The sequence below is a fragment of the Eleutherodactylus coqui genome, chromosome 2, assembly GCF_035609145.1.
Source record: "Eleutherodactylus coqui strain aEleCoq1 chromosome 2, aEleCoq1.hap1, whole genome shotgun sequence".
Classification (NCBI taxonomy): domain Eukaryota; kingdom Metazoa; phylum Chordata; class Amphibia; order Anura; family Eleutherodactylidae; genus Eleutherodactylus; species Eleutherodactylus coqui.
In genome coordinates this window covers 52,261,691-52,286,919 of record NC_089838.1, presented here as the reverse complement: position 1 = coordinate 52,286,919, position 25,229 = coordinate 52,261,691, and the positions used below count along the sequence as shown (strand labels likewise).

Sequence of the window (25,229 nt, the reverse complement as noted above, 5' to 3'; positions counted from 1 at the left end):
GACCGTAGATGGGTAGGAAAGTGAGTATGAAGATCAAGAGTTGAATAAAGCATATGCTTATATTTTTCGAATAAACTTCCAAGTATCAATTGGTGTCTCTGTTTTTGCTTCATTGAGCGTAAGGGAGTTTTCATACTCAGTTAGCTTCCTATACCTTATATGGGTCTACTGATTTATCCTCAGATGGATCATTGAATGGATTTTATACCTATCATACATTTATCAAGAGTGCAATAGTATGTATGATGATAAATTAGTGGTTATTCAGAGGAAACAATTAAACGATAGCTGTTCATTCAAGCCCGCTGGATGCTGTGTCTCACAGCGATAAATCCAGCCAGCTTCCTTTTGAAGGAGTAGAGAATCCAAATCTCCTCTTCTTCCATCAGATTTTATCCTCTCTATTCCTTGGAATCTGAGGCAGTTTGGATCTCCATCATGTTGCTCCCAAACGTGAGTGGATACCGGTGTGGCTTCCTTTCTCCCGATGTTGCCAATGTGTGCAAGTAGTCGTCGACGCAACTGTTGACGGGTTTTACCAATATATTGCTTGCCACAGATACATGTGATCAGATAAACTACATTGGTGGAGAGGCAGTTGATGAAATCACGTATCTGGTACTGTCTACCTGTTGTTGTAGAGACAAAACAGTTGCTTTTGTTGATAAATTTGCATGCCATGCAATTTGCACATGCAAAAGTTCCTTTCGGGATTGAGCGAGAAAGCCAATCACTTTGTGATTTACCAGATCTCAGATGGCTCTTAACTAGATGGTCTCTAATATTCCGGCCACGACGGTATGTTATTTTTGGGTATGGTGGGATGAAAGCCTGCAGATCTTTATCGTTCTGGAGGACATCCCAGTAAGATCTCAAAATTTCTAGGATTTCTTTTTGTCCCGTGTCATATGTCCCCACTATGCGCAATTCACCAGAATCTTCCCGTTTTCTCGGGATAAGTAACTTGTCTCTTTTCTGGGCACGTGCATATGATTCTGCCTGATCAAGGACTTCAGCTGGATAGTCACGTTGTTGGAACCTTTTCCTCAGTTTTTGGCACTCGATGTTAAATGAGTCATCCTCTGAGCAGTTGCGTCTCACTCTAAGGTACTGCCCCTTTGGGATGCCCTTACGTAGTGGATATGGGTGGAAGCTGTTCCAGGAGAGTAGACTGTTCGTCGCAGTCTTTTTCCTAAAAAGATTTGTGGAAAGCTTCCCATCCGATTGGATCTCGATAGTAATATCCAAAAAGGTTATAGATTGTTTAATCTGAGGTTCAAGGGCGAAATATTTCTTCCACCGTAGTCTTCTGACAAAGAGGGAGATGTCCTTTGCCCTTTGTCAGAAGACTACGGTGGAAGAAATATTTCGCCCTTCAAGATCGCAAACTAGCGGGTGATCTAGGTTTAGCAATCTCTGACATTCCGGCGTTGAGAGATCTTCAACGCTTAGAGGACGAAGGAACGGGACCCTTGGCATGCACTGATTGCAAACCGACAAATAAGTCCAATCCTCCGGCCATCAATTGCCCGGAATTGGACATTTTTGAAAGACTTGTTTCAAGAGACATCAAAAAAATTGCTCCAAAACATCCAAAAGCTCCAAATATGACGCGGTCTGAAATGCTGGCTCTGAAGACACTTGAGAATAATGAAGACCTTGTCATAAAACCTTCAGACAAAGGAGGAAACGTAGTCCTTCTCGATAAAGCAAAATATATCCAGATGTGTATGGATATATTAAATGACAAAACTACATATGCCGTACTAAAAGAGGACCCAACAATAAGCTTCCAATCAGCCCTAAACAATATCTTACACCTGGCCAAGGAATCTAATTGTATCAGTGAGGCAGAATATAAATTCATGACCCCCGTGTCCCCCAGGATAGCATCCTTCTATGCCTTACCAAAAATACATAAGGGGACGTCTCCCCTCAAAGGACGTCCCATCGTATCAGGCATCGGGAATCTCACCCAAAACTCCAGTGTCTACTTGGATAAGGTGCTGAGACCATTTGTCTCAGCTCTCCCTTCCTATGCACAAGATACGATGGACGTCCTCCGGCAATTAGAAGGGATCCTGGTGACCCCCGACACTTGGCTCGTTAGCCTTGATGTCGAAGCTTTATATAGCTCAATTCCCCACGAGATAGGATTACGTGCCGTGGCGCATTTTCTTTCACAAAGAGGCATTCGCTACAATGTACATAATGAATTACTTTTACAACTATTGGAATTCATACTATCACACAACTATTTTCTCTTCGAAAACAAGTTTTTCCACCAGCTCAGGGGCACCGCGATGGGGACGTCATGTGCCCCAACTTACGCAAATCTGCTCCTGGGCTGGTGGGAAGAGAAGTGTGTGTTCTCTTTAGAGAATACAGAATGGTCACAATACATCCTTACCTGGATTCGTTACATAGATGACATTCTTATTCTCTGGACCGGCACAAAACCACAATTCAAGGACTTCGTGAGCTGGTTGAATAGCAACAATTTGAACCTCAGATTCACGGCAGAAATCGATAAACAATCTATAACCTTTTTGGATATTACTATCGAGATCCAATCGGATGGGAAGCTTTCCACAAATCTTTTTAGGAAAAAGACTGCGACGAACAGTCTACTCTCCTGGAACAGCTTCCACCCATATCCACTACGTAAGGGCATCCCAAAGGGGCAGTACCTTAGAGTGAGACGCAACTGCTCAGAGGATGACTCATTTAACATCGAGTGCCAAAAACTGAGGAAAAGGTTCCAACAACGTGACTATCCAGCTGAAGTCCTTGATCAGGCAGAATCATATGCACGTGCCCAGAAAAGAGACAAGTTACTTATCCCGAGAAAACGGGAAGATTCTGGTGAATTGCGCATAGTGGGGACATATGACACGGGACAAAAAGAAATCCTGGAAATTTTGAGATCTTACTGGGATGTCCTCCAGAACGATAAAGATCTGCAGGCTTTCATCCCACCATACCCAAAAATAACATACCGTCGTGGCCGGAATATTAGAGACCATCTAGTTAAGAGCCATCTGAGATCTGGTAAATCACAAAGTGATTGGCTTTCTCGCTCAATCCCGAAAGGAACTTTTGCATGTGCAAATTGCATGGCATGCAAATTTATCAACAAAAGCAACTGTTTTGTCTCTACAACAACAGGTAGACAGTACCAGATACGTGATTTCATCAACTGCCTCTCCACCAATGTAGTTTATCTGATCACATGTATCTGTGGCAAGCAATATATTGGTAAAACCCGTCAACAGTTGCGTCGACGACTACTTGCACACATTGGCAACATCGGGAGAAAGGAAGCCACACCGGTATCCACTCACGTTTGGGAGCAACATGATGGAGATCCAAACTGCCTCAGATTCCAAGGAATAGAGAGGATAAAATCTGATGGAAGAAGAGGAGATTTGGATTCTCTACTCCTCCAAAAGGAAGCTGGCTGGATTTATCGCTGTGAGACACAGCATCCAGCGGGCTTGAATGAACAGCTATCGTTTAATTGTTTCCTCTGAATAACCACTAATTTATCATCATACATACTATTGCACTCTTGATAAATGTATGATAGGTATAAAATCCATTCAATGATCCATCTGAGGATAAATCAGTAGACCCATATAAGGTATAGGAAGCTAACTGAGTATGAAAACTCCCTTACGCTCAATGAAGTAAAAACAGAGACACCAATTGATACTTGGAAGTTTATTCGAAAAATATAAGCATATGCTTTATTCAACTCTTGATCTTCATACTCACTTTCCTACCCATCTACGGTCTGAGCATAATCCAAACATTATCACTGCCATTCTGCAGCTTGCTCATGGTTTTGAGAGACTTTCATGAGAGCCAGCACGTCCCCGGGGGGATGGAAGGAAATATGACTCATAACATTGCATCCTTTTATTCAACATGTGAATAAGCCCCCTTTTTTTTTTTTTTTTCCTTTTCTTTATTGTTCCTTCCACAAGTAACGCCCAGAGTCTTAGGATTGGCTGATCAACAGGGCCAACCTCCAAGTAGGCATGGCCTAGGGCTACTTAAATGGGTGGTTTTCAGATGGCTCTTCATTCCCTTGCCTACCATCAAGGCGATGGGACCTCTCTTTGTTATTTTGACATACTAAAGCCTGCTATTATGCTTAGGGAAATGATCTATGCTGTATACCTCGCTATTCTTGACCTTTTGACTGGGGTGATTGGGCCTTTAAAGAGACCAGCTTTTACCTACAGATTCTAACTGGGCAGTTTGGCACTTTAGGAGGATTGACTCTAGGCGTATATAGCCTTCGGTGCTAGCCAACGAGTGTTAGGATTGACTCCCAGACTTCCAAGCTACTTTTTGACAATGGCATAAATGGAATGCTTAAGTCTGTGAGAGTGAGATAATCAGATTGGTCTCAGCTTATATACTGGATCGATTTCCCCCAAAAGGAGACTTCGGCTTGTTGCATCTTTTTCTAGAAGCCGTCTTACCTTTTGTTCATAGGCATTAGCATGAGCATATATTGCATCTAGGACTCTCAACTTTGATATACATCACTTGGCTCTTCACCTTGAGCACAGTGATTTATCTTTGCAACTTTTGTTCATAGGCATTAGCATGAGCATATATTGCATCTAGGACTTACAACTTTGATATACATCACTTGGCTCTTCACCTTGAGCACAGTGATTCATCTTTGCAAATTATACGACTTATTTAGTACTATCACTCCTGATGATCCACATTTACGAAGTGGTGAAACGCGTCGAGATTATAGTACGATGCAATAACCCGAGACCAAAAGTGTGATGCAATAAACCTAAGAATAGTGTACCTAGTGAGAAAATTCTGTAGTTCTTGCACTAAGACACGCAAGTCCTTACTAAGTATTTTGTTGCGTTAGCTACATATGGAGACGTGACCGTGACACCATCATCAGTTTCGGTCTGACTGAAATATCTGAACAAAGTGTATGATCATCTTATCCTCTGGTTGAGGATTTATCATTCCCATACTGTGACATGATCCATAGTTCTAGTTCCAATAAGTATATCTCTCTAACAAGAGTATTTTTGTAGCTAACGACGTCTTGTCCTAGGTTGGTCGGAGGCGCTGCCACCTGGTGGCTTGACCAGCCTTGAGTGGCTGCAACATCCTTCCCAACTCTTTGTTTTGTGTTGTGCCCTGAGTCTACTGTCTCTTTTTAAATTATTCTAATAAAGATTATTATTTTAGTATAAGTCTTTCCTGTGAATATGGCAAAAGGAGGGTGATTTAAACTTGTATTCCTTTTTTTTTAAAGTGTGAAAAAGTCATGCAAAAGAAAAAAAAACTATTGTAATTTGGTATTGGCATAATCTTACTGGCCTGTAGAATGACTTTAATACATTATTTATACTGCTCAGAGAATGCAGTGAAAAATAAAAATAAAAAAACATGCCCGAATTACAGATTTTGTTAATCTTGCCACTAGAAAAAAAGGGAATAAAAAGTGATCAAAATTTTCCATGTTCCAAAAAATTTGATAAATGAAGACTGGAGTTCATCCCGCAAAAAACAAGGCCTTCTAGGGCTCTGGCAATGGGAAAATAACATTAATACGGCTCTTGGAATGTGGCGACACAAAAGCAAACCTTTAAGAAAAAAAATGTTTTAAATGTACAAAAATAGCAAAACATAAAAAAACTGTATAAACTTGGTATCACCGGAATCGTGCTGACTAAGAGAATAATGTTATCACATTATTTATTCTGCACGCTGAACGCCGTAAAAATGAAATCCAAAAAAATGGCAGAATTTCTTTTTTTCCCCCTACAAATTTTTTTCACAAAAGTTATGCAATACATTATATATACCCAAAAATGATCCTATCAAAAAGCACAACTTGTCCCGCAAAAAACAAGCCCTCACATGGCCGTGTCAATGGAAAAATGAAAACGTTATGGCTCTTGGAACGCGACTGGAAAATTTGTTGAAATTAAATGAATGGCCCATTTAAAAAAAAACTGCCCTGGTGGGTACAATAGGGTGGTAAGAAACCCGCCACACAAGGGGTTAAGGGACTCCTCTTATTAACAGCGGATGGTAACGTTCGGTTGGCTATTAGACTTGGGCTACACATTGGCTTCCTGTGGAACAGAAGTAATTACTGTAATAGATGAGTCAGGAGAGGCGACGCTCCTCCAAGAATCCAGCCACACTGGGGGAGATTTATGAAACCAATACATAGCAACCAATCACAGTTCAGCTTTCATGTTGTATTCTGTTCTGGTAAAATGAAAACTGAGCTGTGATTGGTTGCTATGGGCAATTAAAACAATTTTTCTTTTAGACTGTTTTATAAATCTGCCCCATTGTCTCTATAATCCAGTTCCATTTCTTTTTCTTTTCCATGAAGCCCAGGCAGATAAGAGAACTCGTCCTAAGGTTTCATACAGAGACATATTTGACTCCTAGTTTCTTCCAAGTATAGCGCCACCCTTGTCTATGGGGTTGTGTTTGGTTTTGCAGTTCAGGTCCATTGAAGTGAATGGAAGCTAAGCTGCAATACCAGACATAACACAGACAAGGGGGGTGTTGTGCTTTGAAAGAAAGCAAATATGTTTTTCTAACCCTGGACAATCTCTTTAATTGCCTCTATAGCAGAACAAATTCAGACCTCAGCCGTCTTTAAAGCCCCTAAACTAATATAGACCTGCAGCTCTGAAGTATAAAGCAGGATATAACTCAGGATCAGTGCAGGATAAGTAATGTATGTATACAGTGACTCCACCAGCAGAATAGTGAGTGCAGCTCTGGGGTATAATCAGGGGCATAGCTAGAGGCTCATGGGCCCGGGTGCAAAAGTTTAGCTTGGGGCCCCCTTCCAGACCCCTTCAACCTTTTCACGGCTTCTCCTTGTATGTCACTTTTAGCTACTTTACTGTTTTTTTAAATGACCCATCAATGGGTCATTAGTAGAGATGAGCGAGCGTACTCGGAAAAGCACTACTCGCTCGAGTAATTTGCTTTATCCGAGTATCGCTGTGCTCGTCCCTGAAGATTCGGGTGCCGGCACGGAGCGGGGAGCTGCAGGGGAGAGCGGGGAGGAACGGAGGGGAGATCTTTCTCTCCCTCTCTCCCACCGATCTCCCCTGCTCCCCGCTGCGACTCACCTGTCAGCCGCAGCAGCACCCGAATCTTCAGGGACGAGCACAGCGATACTCGGATAAAGCAAATTACTCGAGCGAGTAGTGCTTTTCCGAGTACGCTCGCTCATCTCTAGTCATTAGTAATCAGGGGTTTTAGCAGAGTTTTAAAACATCCAGAACACAAGCCTCAAGGCATGCTTTGCTTCCCCAAGAAAGCAAAAAATAATTATATATATATATATATATATATATATATATATATATATATATATATATATATATATATACACATACATACACATACATTGGAGACTGCATAATAACGATATATACAATAGAGACAACATAAGCTGACTTTTATAACGTGTTAGGGCTCATGTCCACGACCAGGTTTTCACCACCTATTATGCGCGCGTTGCGCACACACACGTGGTGTGCAGTGAACGGAGTCAATGAAAGTCAATGGACTGTGTGTAGATATGCAACAGAAATAAATCCCAGCATGCTCTCTTTCTCTGTGTAGCACGCAACGTGAGCCCGGTACACTTGTATGGGCTGCATATGATACACTGCCCATACACAATACATTGTTTCCATACGCATTGTCACTAAAACACTCCCCATCACACGGAACACCCCTCGTTCCCCCCCACTCCCCATCACACAGAACAACCCACGTCCCCCCCCCCCCACCACACGGAACGCCCCTCGTTCCCCCGCCACTCCCCATCACATGGAACACCCCTCGTCCCCCCCCCCCCACTCCGCATCACACGGAAAGCCCTCATTCCCCCCCCCCAACACACAGGGTCCCGCTCATTCTCCCCCCCCCCATCACACAGGGTCCCACTCGTTCTCTCCCCCCCATCACACAGGGTCCCGCTCGTTCTCCCCCCCATCACACAGGGTCCCCCTTGTTCTCTCCCCCCCATCACACAGGGTCTCCCTCGTTCTCTCCCCCCCACCCCCATCACATAGGGTCCCCCTCGTTCTCTCCTCCCACCCCCCCATCACACAGCGTCCTGCTCGTTCCCCCCCCCATCACACAGGGTCCCCTCGTTCGCTCCCCCACCCCATCACACAGGGTCCTCCTCGTCCTCTCCTCTGATGATCTCAGTGCAGAACCAGATAGGGAAGGAGTCTGAGCGGAGGTCCAGGAGGAAGCGCTGGTGTGCAGGAGAAGCTGCCGGCCTGCGCAGAGACCTTAGTGAAAGTAATGCGGTCAGTCAGTGTGGGGAAAGAAGCCCTCTGGGGGCTTAGGGGACCTATATGCACGCCTATGGGTATAATACAGGATGTAACTCAGGATCAGTACAGGATAAATAATGTATGTACACAGTGACTCCACCAGCAGAATAGTGAGTGCAGCTCTCGAGTATAATACAGGATGTAACTTAGGAGCAGTACAGGATAAGTAATGTATGTACACAGTGACTTCACCAGCAGAATAGTGAGTGCAGCTCTGGGAGGATAATACAGGATATAACTCAGCTTTTCTGTTGATAAATAAGTTCTGTAGGAATGAAATACTAATTCCTGTGTAACTGGTCAGTGATAGAAAGCAGAGGAGGGTTATAAATAGTACGTACCCTGATTAGGTCACCATTACTAGTAGAGTACCACAGGGGGCAGTTTTGTTGCGGCTAATAGTGGGGTCCCACAGAGGTAGGTTTTGGGTACTGTTTTAAATATATTTATTGATGACCTGGTAGAAAGAATATTGTGTACAGTTTTGGGCACTGGTACTCAAGGAGGATATATCAGAGCTTGAGCGGGTACAAAGGTGGGCAACTAAAGTAATAAATGGACTACAATACCCAAAGAGGTTACCAAAATTGGGGTTATTTTGTTTAGAAGACAGCTGAGAGGTGACCTATTAACTAATGTATAAATATATCAGGGGTCAGCTCTCGCCCATTATCTATTATACCCAGGACTGTAACAAGCGGGCGCTCTAATAACTATGTATAAATATATCAGTTGACAATACAGAGATCTCTTTCATCATATATTTATACCCAGGACTGTAACAACGGGGCGCTCTAATAACTAAGTACATATATAACAAAGTAACATAGTATGTAAAGCCGAATGAAGACAATGTCCATCTAGTCCAGCCTGTTATCCTCCTGTGTTGTTGATCCAGAGGAAGGCAAAAAAAAACAAGAGCAGGTGCCAATTAGCCCTTTTGGGGGAAAAATTCCTTCCCGACACTCTGTCAATTAGACTAATCCCTGGACCAACCCCTAATAGTTCCTATCTGCTTGTATACCCGGATTAACAATTAACCTAAGATTTATAACCTGTAATATCCTTCCACTCCAGAAAGACATCAAGTCCCCTTTTAAACTCCTCTATGGATTTTGCCATCACCACATCCTCAGGCAGAGAGTTCCATAGTCTAACTGCTCATAGGAACCATTTATTACCACCCTCTGCTTTCTATCATTGAGCCAATTCTTTACCCAATTACACACGTTTTCACCCAATCCGAGCTGTCTTATTTTGTATATTAGCCGAATGCTTTAGAGAAGTCCAGATATACAAGATCAATAGACTCTCCCAGGTCCAGCCTAGAGCTTACTTCATCATAGAAGCTGATCAGATCAGTCTGACACGATCGACCCTTCATGAATCCATGCTGGTGAGGAGTTATTCCGTTGTTCTCCTTGAGGTACTCATCGATGGCGTCTCTCAGAAACCCCTTGAATATTTTTCCCGTTACTGAAGTGAGACTTACCGGCCTGTAGTTACCAGGCTCACTTTTGGTCCTCTTTTTGTAAATTGGAACCACAATGGCAATGCACCAATCCAATGGTACAACCCCGGTCTTGATAGGATCCATAAATATTAGATATAGCGGCCTAGCTATCACATCACTTAGTTCCTTTAGTACCCTTGGGTGTATTCCATCTGGGCCTGGCGATTTATCGATTTTAATCTTCTTGAACCGGTTCCGCACTTCCTCCTGCGTTAGGTATGAGATATTTTGTGAGGGGCTCATTTTATTCCCCTGCATCTTGTGTGGCATTTCCTTTTAGTTTGTAAATACGCTTGAAAAGAAACTATTTAATAGATTTGCCTGCCCTCCATCGTCTTCAATGATTTTTTCTGCATTATTCGTTAAAGGGCCAGTGCTCTCGGTGCAAATCCTTTTGCTGTTAATATAGTTGAAAAATAGTTTCAGGTTGTTTTTGCTCTCATTGGCGATCAGTCTTTCTGCCTCCTCCTTAGCAATTTTGATCTTATCTTTGCATATTTAGTTTTTTTCCCGATTTTAGCAATTTTTCGCTGCCTTCTTGCTTTAGTAGTTTGAACGCTTTATTTTTTTCGTTTATTGCCCCTCTTACCGTCTTGTTGAGCCACATTGGTTTCCTTTTACTGGAAGTTCTTTTATTTTTAAAGGGAATGAACTGCTCACATGAGGTGATTAGGATCCTTTTAAACTTCTCCCATTTGTCCTCTGCACTGATATTTTTGAGGATGTTGTCCCAATTAATGTTACCTATAGTAGTTCTAAGCTGATCAAATTTTGCTTTACTAAAGTTTAGTTTATTTGTCGCTCCCTGATAAGGTTTCTTATTAAATGATAGTGGGAAGTTGATTATATTGTGGTCACTGTTCCCCAAGTGCCCCTCAACCTGTACCCCCTTTATTCGGTCCGGTTTGTTAGTACTAGGTCCAGAATGGCCCTCTCTCTCGTTGGTTCCTGCACAAGTTGGGTAAGGTAGTTATCTTTAATTGATCTCAAGAACTTATTACCCCTATGAGATTTGCAGGTTTCGTTCCCCCATGTTATATCCGGATAATTAAAGTCCCCCATGATAATTACTTCATTGCGGTTTGACACCTCTTCTATCTGCCTTAATCGTAAGATTTCGGGTTTTTTTTGTTGCTTTCGGTGGTCTATAGAAAACCCCAATCAGGATTTTGTTATTTTTTTTCTCCCTGTATTTCTACCCATAGAGATTCCACATGTTCATCTCCTACTCCTATATCTCCCCGTAGTCTCGGCATTAAGTACGATATAACGTACAGACATACCCCTCCCCCTTTCTGGTTCCCACGGTCTCTTCTGAAGAGATTGTAACCCTGTAAATTCGCCGCCCAATCGCACTTATCATCCAGCCATGCTTCCGTTATTCCGACTATATCATAGTTTTCATCGGCCATTCTCGCTTCAAGCTCACCCACTTTACCAATCAGACTTCTTGCATTCGTGGTCATACAATTTATACAGTTTTTTTTGTTCTTTAAATTCGTTTTGTTGCTTATCGTACTATTGGCTGATCTGTCAGTTCTAACTGTACTAACCCCATCCCCTGCTCGACCCCCCTTCCCATTGCTTAGACCCAGGTCGCTAGCTACACTGACTACCCCTCTATTTCTCTTTTTACCACCACTAGGATCTGTTTAGCCTGCCCTGTGCTTCCCGTCCCCGTCTCACTGGAGCAGTCAGCTCCCTGGCGTTCAGAAGGCATGTCGTGCTGCAGCGGTGCTGGCTCTGCAATGGCATCCCCCTCATCTGCCAACGTTGCAAACTTGTTGGGTTGTGCCAGTTCAGGACTAGCCTTCCTGGTTCTCTTCCCTCTACGCCTCCTTCTATCTGTCACCCAGCTAGCTGCCTGCTCCCCCTGCACTTCCGTACTACCATCCGCCCCCGCCTCTACCCCAGCGAGTGCCTGCTCAGTGAGCACCAAACTCCTTTCCATGATGTTAATGGCTCTCAGTGTTGCCAGTTGCCCATTTAGATCCAGGATTTGGGCCTCTAAATGTGCGACGTGCACGCATCTTGCGCAACAGTATGCACCCTCGATCGGCTGATCAAGGAATGTATACATTGCACAAGTAGCACACTGGATGACATTGGCAGGCATGGAGCTCATCCTAATGGGGATCTACAATTTACTTGTGGAAGTAGTGAAGATAGGCGGCAGCGTGTGAGCAAGTCTATGCGCAACCACTCACACGCCGCCCCCCACGCGCAACCGCTTAGACGCTTTTTTTTTTTTCTTTCTATCACCCAATCCTGCTGCACACAGACACATACACTCACACTCTAATACCCCCTCACTTAGGTTCACACACACACACTAGATACACAGAAGACACACACACTAAGTCACACTAGATACACAGAAGATACTTATCAGCCGCTGTCGCAGCTCTGGTGACGTCACCTGCTCTCCTGGCGGCCACGCTCTCTGCCCTCCTGCCGCTCAGCTCCAGGACCTGCTACCTTGCTTCTGCCCACTGGATCTTCAGCGGGCAATCTTCCAGTCGCGCTCCCTCGGACTCCTAGTGGCCTCCGGGCACCGGTACCTACGCTGCTCCGGTGTCCCCTTCTGCCCTGCTCCTGGTTCTGCCTCTGGTGTCTGACGTCACTTCCCGGAATCCAAGCCTCCAATAAGAGGTCAGTACAGAGATCTCTCCCATCTATTTATACCCAGGACTGCGGGCGCTCTCTAGGTCTAGAGAAAAGAAGGTTTCCACACAACATAGAAGGGGGTTCTTTACTGTAAGGGCAGTGAAACTGGAACTTTCTGCCTGAGGACGTGGTAATGGTAAATTTGATAAGAGTGTATAAGAGGGGCCTGGATGCCTTTGAGTGCGACAAGACTATGTTATAATCACGGATTACTTCAGAAGGGTTGGTGATCCACGGATCATTCAGATTGTCAGATTAGGGTCGGGAAGGAATTTTTTCCCTTAAATGGGGGAAAGTGGCTTCTACGTCATAACGTTTTTCTTTTGTTGTCTTCCTCTGGATCAGCATCGGGGTGTAATAGGCTGAACTGGATGGACATATATGTTTATGCAATAGCCTAACTCTTAGCTTTAGGCCGCCTGCAGACAGCCGGGTCTAATTCCACGGTGAGAATTCTCGCCGCGGGATGCGATCTATGCCCCTGCAGTGACCAGTGCAGCTCACCTGCTCCCAGCTCTGCTATGTGCCGGCTGCCGCCCAACCGGCGCATGCGCAGAGCGGAGACGGCGCATTACTAGTGACGTTTCTGTGCGGGCATCTGCAAAACCAGCACAGAAATAGAACATGCCGCGATGTGCTATCTACACGTGTTTTCACACGGACAAATCGCGGCTGTGCGCATAGGATCGCATTATCTAATGCAATCCTATGGCAGCGGGCACGGGAGGAAATTCTGCGGGAAATCCCATCGCCAAATTTCCACCAGTCTGCAGAAGGCCTAAGTCATCAATGTACAATCATAGGAGGTCCAACTGCTGGGATCCCTGCCAATCAGCACAAAGTGGTCAAACAGTAAGTAAACATTGGATGGGAGGAACTTTGTGACCAGGTGGGCCACCTGTACAGGTAAATCACAGCACAGGTGTGAAACAAAGAAGGGAATTACTGTGGCTGGTCGTTGTGCTGAGCTGTGGAGAGGTGCTCACTGCTTAATCCCTGGCGCAACCCCTTTACAGTTTAGCTATAGTATTAGAGGCGCCTCATTCTCCTGTTGAGTGCATTATGGTTAGCACATCCATAAAGAAATCAAAAGCAACTTATTCTGAAATGACAAAACATTAAAAGGTGTTATCCAGGGTTAGAAAAACATGGTTGCTTTCTTCCAAACACTGCACCATCCTTGTCCGTCGGGTTGTGTGCAGTATTGCAGCCCAGCTCGCATTCACTTCAATGGAGCTGAGCTGCAATACCACAAACTACCCTAAGGACAAGAGTGGCGCTGTGTTTGGAAGAAAGCGGCCATGTTTTTACAACTCTGGACAACCCCTTTAATGATGCATGATCAGATATCTCTTAAGGTTTTTCACGACCAGCATTGTATATGCAGTATGTATATTATAGCATTATATGTACCACCAGTTTTTGCTCTGCCTTCAAACCCCTGAAAATTTTCTGATTCATCCAGTAGATGGCAGTATTAAACTTTCAGAGTATTAGTTCCTAAAATGTTAGGATTCTCCTTATGGAGAGCAGCTACCATAGTAGGTGTGAGAAGAACTAGAGGACCATGCAGGCTCCTCTGGGAAACTTAACACGGAACTATGAGATGGACCAATGCCTCCACAGCGCCACTCATTAGAATTCCAAAACAGTCCATCTGTATATGGTTCTCTCTTCCTGCTGGAGAAGACTCTGGCTTTAGCTTATATTCCCAGTCACTGGTGTGCCCACAGAATTAAAGGGATTTTCCTCTCACAACAATCCCCTTTTGTGGTGCAGCAGCACAGACAGGGCGGCTGAAAAAAAAACTGCTTTTTTTTCCTTTCAATTTAACTTTATTGAACTTTTAACACTATGTTTTAGTCCCTGAAGAAGACTAAGATGTGATAGTTCAATCACTAGTATAGTACACTGCATTACTTATGTAGTGCATTCTACTAAGTCTATGACATCAGTATATTAGGCTCTGTCAGAGGCGGGGCCTAATAGGCCAAGTTACATGGCAGACATGTAGGCCTTTGTCAGGCTTCCAGCTGCCACAGGAATCCATTGATACCCTTTGATCGCACTGCAGGGTGCTGATGAGTGACAGAACAAGCCCCTCCCCCTGTCATCTGCTTACATGCTGCCATTGCTATTGACTGTGGTACATAAGCAGTTAACTACCAGGATCTAAGGTTTCTCCTCTCCTGGCTGTCGGTAATCAGCTGAGCCACCACCTTAAAAAGATGTATGTAGAGGTTTAACACTTTCCAATCCACTGTGTGATGTCTTCAGACATACTGATTGACGGCTGCACAGCGATGTCGGAAGACGTCCGGTAGGGTATTCTTACTGTAGATTACTGGCCGCTCTATTGTCAGGGGGCCTCTCCAGCATGTCCCATACCGCAGTACTGGCTCTAGACAGCAGATAGAGACATTGTATAAATGGCAGAAAGAGAAAGCCCCCTAGAAATCCCGGAATCTAAAATTGGAATGCAAAAGGGTTCAAGCCCCCTAGTGAGGTCAGTAAAAAGGTATATTGCTGTCACAAGGAGGGTTGACGTCACAGCGTAGCCCTGAGACCTCGTAAGCTAAATAACGTTAATGTGACTTCAAAGTAGCTGCGATTCGTAGATTGCACGCGGTCCAAAGTTTCTTGTGACCTACAGATCGCGGCTACTTGCAAGTCACAATGTAATCACATTTTGTTCTGTTACACTGCAATATGCACCAAAGTCGCCATGCAGCGCGAGTCTCAGGTAGGAATTTCACTCATGTTAAATTTGATAAAATGGCGAAGTCGCCGTTTTCAGGCTAGGGCCACATGGGAACTGTGTCTACACCACAGGTTGTGCAACCAAAGATCGCAGTGCAGCATTACGATCTGGCAATGCATTGCGACTCACAAGGAGCCACAACCTGAAGATCGCAAGACATCAGACTCTGCAAGATGTCTTGTGATCTGCGAGGTGAACTGCATTGGCTTCTATTATCTCAGGAGATCGCAGGGCTTTGCTTTGACCTTTATTTGTGCAGCCAAACTTAAAGTGCACCGAGCCCAGGACACATGAAGTCACACACGGATACTGCCACACTAACACCCCACCAGCAGAACTGGCATGACTATTATTGGAGGGGAGGAAATCGTGTGATCTGCAGTGGGCCGCTATACACCCCTGACCTAGAAGCATATCAGTACTTGTAAGGAATTAAAAAGTTCTTGCCAACATGGCGTCCAGAATGTGATGAATGAAGTGGAGGCAACCGTGACTTTAAATTGCTTTTATTGAACAGAAAGTGAATAATACAGTGAGAATTCAGAATGAACCCCAAAGTCTCTGCCCCCCAAATGTGCTTTGCTGCTCCTCACAGTAAACAGTTAATAGTTATGAGTATTAACAAGGCCACTAATTACTGAGTATAGAAGCGGAGAGTGACCCAACCACGAGGACTGATGACACGGGTGACATCTGCTGTGCCCTCCCCTTACACGAGCGAGAGGATATAAATGAGGCTTCCAGGCAGCTCCGCCCATGAGGAGTCATTCAGCTGGGACAAGCATAACCATGGCAAGTACCCTTCCCAGCCTGCGGGGGCAGCAACACATTACAGGTCGCCCATCATTGAACGAAACTGGCACCAACCACAACTTGCAGGCATTGTTAGTGTTAAAGTTCTGGGTCTTCTCCATGTTTATCCATAGGTAGCTCCCAGGGAAAGTGTAAGGCAGAGCCGGCAGGGCCCCAGTTTAGGCTCCTCCAGCTTTTACTTGCGACCCTGTAATGTGATGCAACTTTGCGCTCTCCATGGGCTGACAGGGCTCGATATTTTCATTACTACTCCTATCCTACCCAGTGTGTTTCCTTCAGAGCTCCAAATCAGTGCATACACCGCTTTTCACGGGCAATGGACATTCCTGCAAACCCCCAAAATTGCTGGATAATGTCTACTACAGGAATTGTATGGATGGGGAAAGTGAAACTGGATCTTCATTATCACTCTAGGGCTCGAATCCGGGTCTGCGAAGTCTGGCCATCATATATCCCCACCTCACTCCTCCACAATCACAAGCCTGTAATGTAGTCATCCTTCTCCTGTACGGACCTGGAGTGGACACATCATGAACAGACATCCTCCTCCCACCCGAGTCCTGAGAACATACTAAGCATCCCCAATGGCTGGAGCGGAACATGAAATCTTTATGACGCCACCCCCCACACACACACACTTTCCTGGTGAGGAAAAGAAAGAAAATTTCTAATTTCTTTTTTGCTTCCTTATTTTAAGAATTTTCTGGATTTCTACATAAAATGAGTCACCGACTCCTTGTGGTGATAGGCGGCCCACAAGATGGGGAAGGGGTGATGCAGTCAAAGCGGGTGCATCACCGGTGAACTGCAGAGTGCGACTTTTGCACCCTAAAAACATGGCAGAAGAGTTAAGTGCAGACTGTAAACATCCCCAGCGTGAAGCTTGTCTTTTTTTCATGGTTTTCTATGTAAATATTCCGGAAGCGTTCATGCAGCAGCCCCTTCGTGATCGACAGGTCAGCTGACGCAGCGATTGTTGCAAGGTATAAATCCCATGGCAATCACTCTCCATATCAATCAATATCCACATAAAGGCCTCCGAGGCAGGAGAGGGCGTCAAATCTGAGGCTCGGTGGTTGAATTGCCCCCTCTTTACCCAGCAGGCCGTGCTCATCTCCGCCACACATGTGCAAACCCATCCAGAACAGTGAATGGTACAAATTCTTCTGATACGCAAAAGAGGTTCTCTATACTGTATATTTCCCGCTCCTGAAAATGTTCAAAAATGTCTAGATTTTTTTTATAGCATTTTTTTTTCTTTAAACAGAAAAAGTTGAATTTTTTTTCCTCTTTTTTTTTTTTTTTTTTTTATATTATCATAAAATTTTCACTGACCACTCCTAGGATCTTCTCAAAAATACAGTCAACATGGGAGAAAAAAAATAAATAAAATAAAAATTTTACCGGAAGTCGCAGAATTTTTTGTAAGATCCCAAATCCAAAAGATGATCTAGATATAAAAAAAAGCAATAGATGTTGTTATAGCGCAGAACGGCCCGCCCACAGGGGTGGAGTCTCCTGCTTAGTGGGAAGCTCAAGCAGCGAAGTCAGTGCAGGAAAGACCATAAATTCCCCCCTCCCCCAGAATGGAAAGGATAAAAGATATGCAATGCCCCCCTCCCTCCCCAGGAATAAATTAGACTCGGTCATACACTTGGTATCTGAGGTAAGATTGTTAGGTTCCAAAGTCTGTCTGGGACTTGTAAATCACTGCTGCCTCTCCTCCCATCCCTCACAGGGTGGTTTAGGAAGGTCCTGTCCTCCCAACCATCTTGTGCGGTAATTGATCTTGTGCCGCGCTCCCTCCATGGCGGCGAGGTCCTTACAGCACCTCCTGGGCAGCACAGCCACCACCAACTGTGAAGCGAAATTCCTGCAGGTTGGAAACTCCGTGGAAATGGACGAAAGCTCCGGCCACGACAAAGATATGGAACAGCTGGTGAGAGTGGAACTGAGGAGAGACAGGGGAACAAATGTTAAAAAAAAAACAAAAAACCCCACAACTTTCATCCACCATGCAGTCAACCATTTTCTTGAATGAAGTTATGTGAAAGACTCCCATCATCCAATCAATCACAATCACAGCTCAACCGGCTCCGCGCCCCCTCCAATCACAGCTCAACCGGCTCCGCGCCCCCTCCAATCACAGCTCAACCGGCTCCGCGCCCCCTCCAATCACAGCTCAACCGGCTCCGCGCCCCCTCCAATCACAGCTCAACCGGCTCCGCGCCCCCTCCAATCACAGCTCAACCGGCTCCGCGCCCCCTCCAATCACAGCTCAACCGGCTCCGCGCCCCCTCCAATCACAGCTCAACCGGCTCCGCGCCCCCTCCAATCACAGCTCAACCGGCTCCGCGCCCCCTCCAATCACAGCTCAACCGGCTCCGCGCCCCCTCCAATCACAGCTCAACCGGCTCCGCGCCCCCTCCAATCACAGCTCAACCGGCTCCGCGCCCCCTCCAATCACAGCTCAACCGGCTCCGCGCCCCCTCCAATCACAGCTCAACCTGCTACACAGCCTATGCCATCATTTTCCAGGGAACAGTCTGATTGCCATTAGGGAGTCGGGAAGGAATTTTTTCCCCAAAAGAGCCAATTGACTTCTGGCCTTGGGGTTTTTTTGCCTTCCTCTGGATCAACACAGTAGGATAGACAGGCTGGACTAGATGGACAATGTCTTCATTCGGCCTTACATACTATGTTACTATGTTACTATGTTACTTCTCAAATATCAAACCCAGTGGTAAGTCGTTCCCCATCTAACCCGCCCCCAGTGACAGGAGACCCTCTGCTACTTACCCAGATGTCACATTTTCCAGGGAAGAATCGTTCAGGGATGCGGGCGGCGTACAGGGCGGCGCCCGTGATGTACAGGGAGGCCATGAGGAAAAGCCAGCCGACCTGCCCCATGGTGGCGGCTTTCAGGAACCCTTCTGAGATGACGAAGTGTAGGGTGGGGATAATTCCACTGAGACCCAGTCCTACAAATACACCTATAGGGGATTGGATGGAAGAAAGAAGTCACATGATTAGTGAGAAAAGAAAAAAAGCTCTGACCACAGATCATGTAAAGCTGCTTCTGCTGATATTGGAGAGATTTTGAGGCTTCGGCCCGGATCTTGGGGTCCACTACACTGTGGGTTTTTTTGTTTTGATGCTGTTGGGTGCCATCACTTACCAGCTCTTACGCCGCGGTACTGAGGGGTGGCAAAAAGGTCCCACTGGGAGACTATGATGGCGGCGATGCCCAGGACACAGATGATTATTAAGTAGATGAAGCAGGGCTGGGGGTTGCAGTAAAAGGAGTAGTAGAGCCAGGGAACAAAGCTGCCCATGATGAGGAGGGCGATGCCCGAATAGTCCAATCTGCAAAGAAAGAGAAAATGAGGAATAAAAACGGAACCTAAAGAGTTAATATCAGAGCAGATGGTGCAAAACCTCACCAGCTGATACCGGAGAGCAATCGTCGACTACTCACTTGGAGAAGACACGAGACACTCCCTCCGAATGGCAGTAAACGGTGTGAAAGAGCCAAGAAAACGACAGGCAGAGGATGGCCCCCAGGAAGAAGAGGCCAAACACAACCTTCTCCTGCACAGGGGCGACGAACGCCATGTTGGGCCGAAACATGTAGAAGATGCCAAGACATAGGAAGAAAACGCAGCCTGCAAAGAGAAAGTGAGACGAGGTCAGCGTGAACTTTGGGGTGCCAATACTAGTGCAGTCTCCTCCCACATAACTACTGTCCATCAAGGAAGGCGGAAAGGCAAGTCCCAAACTTCACGGCTCCCTGACTGGATTGAACCTGCTCAACCACTCAAAACCATTTAAAGAAACAAAAAACGTAAGCAAAAACGCAGTAAAGTAGCAGTCGCTCCGATCCATTCGTGCCTGGGGTTAGTAATTCTTACCTAGTAGGTGGGTCCAGATGTTGCCCGTCTCCGTGTGTATTCTGAAGATACTTTTGAAGCAGGCCCTGAAAGAAGGCATCGGCGGCCGGTGCCCGTGTAGCAGGTAATCGTTGTCCTTTAGCCAATCTGGAAGCACGTCGTGAGGAATGACACGCCATCGGCCCTCCCATACCTACAAAATGGGGGAGGAAATAATGGCATTAGAGCCCCCAAAAGTCACCCATGGGCTCGCCCTTTAAATGCTCCTCTGAAAGTCACTACGCCATAGAAAGTGAACACGGCATCTGACAGCAGCCTCGGGGGTCCCGGCTGGGAAGACCCCACGACTGTCCTACCGAGCACACCAAAAGCACATGCCTCACAGCGCTAGTATAGGGGGAGAATGCCTTCTGTTCCTGGTAGCAGGTGCTTAACTGGGCGTTCCTACCTTGCAGACAAACTCTTCCACCCTTTCCATTGCATGATGGGCCTGTAGGAGGGGAGCCATTCCCATGAAGCCTTCATCTTCCTGCGCCGCTTCTACTACTTCCTCACTTTCCTCCGGTGTCTGCAAGACGAAGAAAAATTAATAAATACAGGATTAGCACAGCAGTAACGGGGGCCGATCAGATGAGCAATGCTTCAGTACTCGGTCAGCAGTAGCATTATAAGAGGAGAGGTTGATATCGGGCGAACAATATAGATGGAAATATCTCTGGAGACTCTCAGCAAGTAGCACAAACCTGAAGATGAGTGACTGAAGGCATACTGTTCCTTTAAATGTATCTCCTACTACCACTTAAAGGAGTTGTCCAGAATGATAAAAACAGGCTGCTATCTTCCAGAAACAGTGCCACAGCCGTATGACTGTTGTGCCTGGTATTGCAGCTGCTTTAAAGTGAACGAGGCAAGGCTGCAGTACTGCACACAACCCATGGATTGTGCCGTTTCTGTAGGAAAGCAGCTATGTCTTTTATAATCCTTGGCAACTCCTTTAATTACCCATTTCATTTCCAGGTCATTCATAAAAGATGCAACAGCAGCACTGGACCACCTCAGGACTGCCAACAGCCCCCCACTAAGAACTGGCAGTCAGAGGTTTTGGGTACAGTGAACCCCACGTGCCTCTAAAGTCCGTAGTTCCAAGTTAAAAAAAAAAGAGAAAAAAGGGGAGGGGGGGGGGGGGTGCAGGACCAAAGGACAAAGCATATTAGTTAGGGACACGAGGTCAGGCTTCCAGAAATTGCATGAGTGTCCCCAGACAGGCTGAGCTCTGGCTTGTTGACTGAGCTCACGTGAACTGTGAAGCTGCTGCATCACGATGAGCCGGGAGGAAGGAAAACTCTCCACATTTACAATCCATGGATGGATCTCAAAAGGAATAAAGTGCTGCAATCAATTCTGCTCTGTCTGGATGTGGGGGATCAGTGCAGGAGATAATCGCCACTCCTCCTAGTCTGCAGAGAAAAAGTGCGTCCTCCATAAATAAATGCACCGAACAACTCCACACAGAACCGGAGGCTTCATATATGGGGCAAAATATTGTAGCGAGGAAATGAGGTAAATATCGTTCAGCGAGGATATATAGAAAGCATACACAGTCGGAGGTGGGAGGTCAGGCGGATCACGAGGGCGGCACAACATTTATGTAATGACGAAACACATCCACAGTACACAAAATATTGCTACCACCATGTGACTGAAGTCGCAGGGGAAGGGAAGTGACAACTGCTCCGAGGACTTATTTGCCATACAAGAATTGGTTGTCAGGGGAGATAGTTATTTTCTAACCAACTCAAAAGCTTTACCACTTCAACTCCTATGTACAAGAATATAACTGCACCAACTCTGTCCCTCCCTTGTTGGCAAGGCTCCAACACTGCCCCCCCCCATGTACACGAATAGAACTACTATAATACTGTCCCCCGATGTACAAGTATATACCTACTATTAATACTGTCCCCCATGTACAAGAATATAACTACTATAATACTGCCCCCCTATGTACAAGAACATAACTACTATGATGGGAAGAACACAGATATAATGTAACATATTTCCAGTGTCTGTTACATTTGGCTCCTCTTGTGTCTTGTAGACATATGACCCGGAGATCGGGTGTTGCACGTAATCCGGTGACAGGCGACGAGCGCCGCAGCAGCTGCACTCAACAATGTGTAAAAGGTGTCAGGTTGATTTCAGGTATGCTCCCCTTCCATAATACACCTGGGGTAATACACGCCCACGCTGCAGTTATAACAATACAGGGACGCAATAACACACAGTGCAGCAGACAGAACCTGTGAGCACCCAACACGTCTCCTCCCCATCCACCTGCCGTCAGGTCTCCTCCCCATCCACGCTAGAAGATGTTAAAGGGTTAAAGTAAAGTAGTCAGCAGTTATGTACAAGAATATAATTACTATAATACTGTCTCCCATGTAAAAGAATATAACAAATATATTCTTTTACATATGAGGCAGTATTACATTTGTTATATTCTTGTACATGGGGGACAGTATCATAGACACCGGAAATATGTTACATATAACTACTGTTACATTTGGCTCCTGTAGACATATGATCCGGGTCCGGAGATCGGGTGTTGCACGTAATAAATAAATCTTGGTATTTGTATAGCGCCAACTTATTCCGCAGCACTTTCAGGTAATTATTACTTCTTACCCCCCACCAAGCTGGGTACTCATTTTACCGACCTCGAAAGGATTGAAGGCTGAGTCAACCTTGAGCCGGCTACCTGAATCATGTGGGGATTGAACTTGCAACCTTCAGGTCGTAGGCGAGAACTACACTCTGCGCCACACGAGGCTAATAGAACTACTATAATACTGCCCCCTATATATAAGAATATAACTACTATAATACTGCCCCCTATATATAAGAATATAACTACACATCCAGGCTAGAAGATGTTGAAGGGTTAAATTAGTCAGCTGTATTGAAATCAAGGATCAGGTTCATTCAAGCCCCAGAGGAGGAGAAACAATTTTTTTGCCCAGGGCAAAATAAAGATTATTATTATAATTGCCTTCCTATGTACAAGAATATAACTACTATAATACTGCCCCCCCCCCCTATGTACTACCGTATAACTACTATAATACTGTACCCTATGTACAAGAATATAACTACTATAATACTGCCCCCTATGTACAAGAATATAACTATTATAATACTGCCTCCTACCGTGTTTACCCAAAAATAAGGCACTCCCTGAAGTTTGCAGAAGTCCCAAATATAAGGCACCCCCGATAGTAAGGCATAGTAAAGTGTGCAGGCAAGTCAAGAGGCCCGTCCTCTGCTGCCATCCCCGTTGTCTCCTGCCTCCAGATGTATAGGTAGATCTGCAGACAGTCTGCTGTTATCCTGTCTCTGCTGTGCTGTACGAGTGTGCTGCTGTGAGCACCCCTTGATGGCTGGAAAAGTCCATACTGTACGTTCTGTTCCTACTGTACATGTCTGCTGTGATGAGCTCCCCCTGGTGGCTGGAAGCTGCAATACCATCCCTTCTTACAAGCGGTACAGGAACTTCTGTCTGCAGACAGGTACGTTACTTTACAGCCCTTATTTTATTATGGCTCTGTGTGTGAGTCAGGCACCCTGTGTGATTCTTAAGGCTGGGTTCTCACAGAGTGCATTTCCAGCGGAAATCTCGCAGTTTGGCCACAGCGATAAACAGCGAGATTTCCGCCAGGAAAGCGCTGCTTCAAAACCCACAGCACTTAGCCGCTTGTTTTGAAGCGACCTGGCTGCACGCTTTTCCGTTTCTGTGGCCGGTGAATCCGCACCACAACAGTGGCTTCTCCCAGCTTTGCCGTGACAGATTTGCTGTCCCATGTGGACGAGATGTCTGAGAAATTTCGTCCACAAAGCTGGCCAATTGAGGGATTAGCGGCCACAGACGGATTTGCTGCAGCGAAATAAGACACCCCCTGAAAATAAGACATAGTGCATATTTGGGAGCAAAAATTAATATAAGACGCGTCTTATTTTCGGGGAAACAGGGTATGTACAATAATATAACTACTATAATACTGCCCCCTATGTCCAAGAATATAACTACTATAATACTGCCCCCTATGTCCAAGAATATAACTACTATAATACTGCCCCCTATGTACAAGAATAGAACTACTATGATGGGAAGAACACAAACATAGTGTAACATATTTCCAGTGTCTGTTACATTTGGCTCCTCTTGTGTCTTGTATACATGTGATCCGGGTCCGGAGATCGAATGTTGCATGTAATAGAACTATTATAATACTGCCCCCTATATACAAGAAAATAACTACACATCCAGGCTAGAAGATGTTAAAGGGTTAAAGTAGTCAGCTGTATTGAAATCCAAGATCAGGTTCATTCAAGCCCCAGAGGAGGAGAAACCATCTTTTTGCCCAGGGGCCTCTATAAACCGTAATGGAGTAAGTGGCTGGGTGCGGGGGTTAACAGAGATTGGCAATTTAAAAGGATTCTTCACACTTAGAAAAACATGGCTGCTTTCATCCAAACACGGTGCCACCCTGGTCCTTAAAGTAGTGCGTGGTATTGCACCTCAGCTCCATTGAAGTGAATGGGAGCAGTTCTGTAATACCCGACCAGACAATCCACGGACAAGGGGGCGCTGCGTTTGGAAGAAAGCATTCATGTTTTCCTTAGGAGTAGCTGTAAGGTCCACATATAGTGAAGTCCAACAGCTCAACACCATCTGGTGTCGGGGTGGGGGAGCATGATCAGGCGGGTTGGCTATAAACATGGCTGATCACTTGCAGGTAATGGCGGCTGATACTTCTGGTAACACGGACCCACTATTGGGTGACTCAGATCACAGTCATCGCTTATTTATGGAGAACTCACGGTCCTGCCGCACAATTCAGTAAGGGACATCACAGAGCATCAGCTGACGAGGATTTGCACGTGTTTATTCACCATCTGTCCACTAGAGGCACTATTTAATTATATCTTTGTAGTAGCTGAGTACAGTTGCAAGTCTCAGAGTGTGAAGGGAACTACAAGTCCGAGCAGTGGTCCAGAGGATGCACGAGGGGCCGACTTCACCCAAACAATAAGCATCCTGCAAGTTGTCCTCCACAAACCTCCCACAGCAATTATAAAAGCCAATATCCGCCATTCCTGCAGGGAGAAGGATGCCGGACGGGGGCTTGAGCCTGGAATTACACTGC

At 45.5% G+C, this 25,229-nt stretch overlaps 1 protein-coding gene across 3 annotated transcripts in view; it reads right to left on the bottom strand.

The window, feature by feature from the left end:
- Positions 1 to 15,812: 15,812 nt before the first annotated feature.
- Positions 15,813 to 25,229, bottom strand: part of ADIPOR2 (adiponectin receptor 2) — a 53,482-nt gene continuing 44,065 nt past the window's right edge. For all 3 annotated transcript variants that reach the window (XM_066590958.1, XM_066590959.1, XM_066590957.1), the window contains exons 3-8: positions 20,474 to 20,593; positions 20,047 to 20,218; positions 19,614 to 19,800; positions 19,314 to 19,501; positions 18,935 to 19,128; positions 15,813 to 18,086 (exon numbers count right to left, since the gene is read on the bottom strand). In XM_066590958.1, the coding sequence (XP_066447055.1) occupies positions 17,958 to 18,086; positions 18,935 to 19,128; positions 19,314 to 19,501; positions 19,614 to 19,800; positions 20,047 to 20,218; positions 20,474 to 20,593 (990 nt within the window). In that variant the 3' untranslated portion in view covers positions 15,813 to 17,957. The remainder of the gene's footprint in view (positions 18,087 to 18,934; positions 19,129 to 19,313; positions 19,502 to 19,613; positions 19,801 to 20,046; positions 20,219 to 20,473; positions 20,594 to 25,229) is intronic.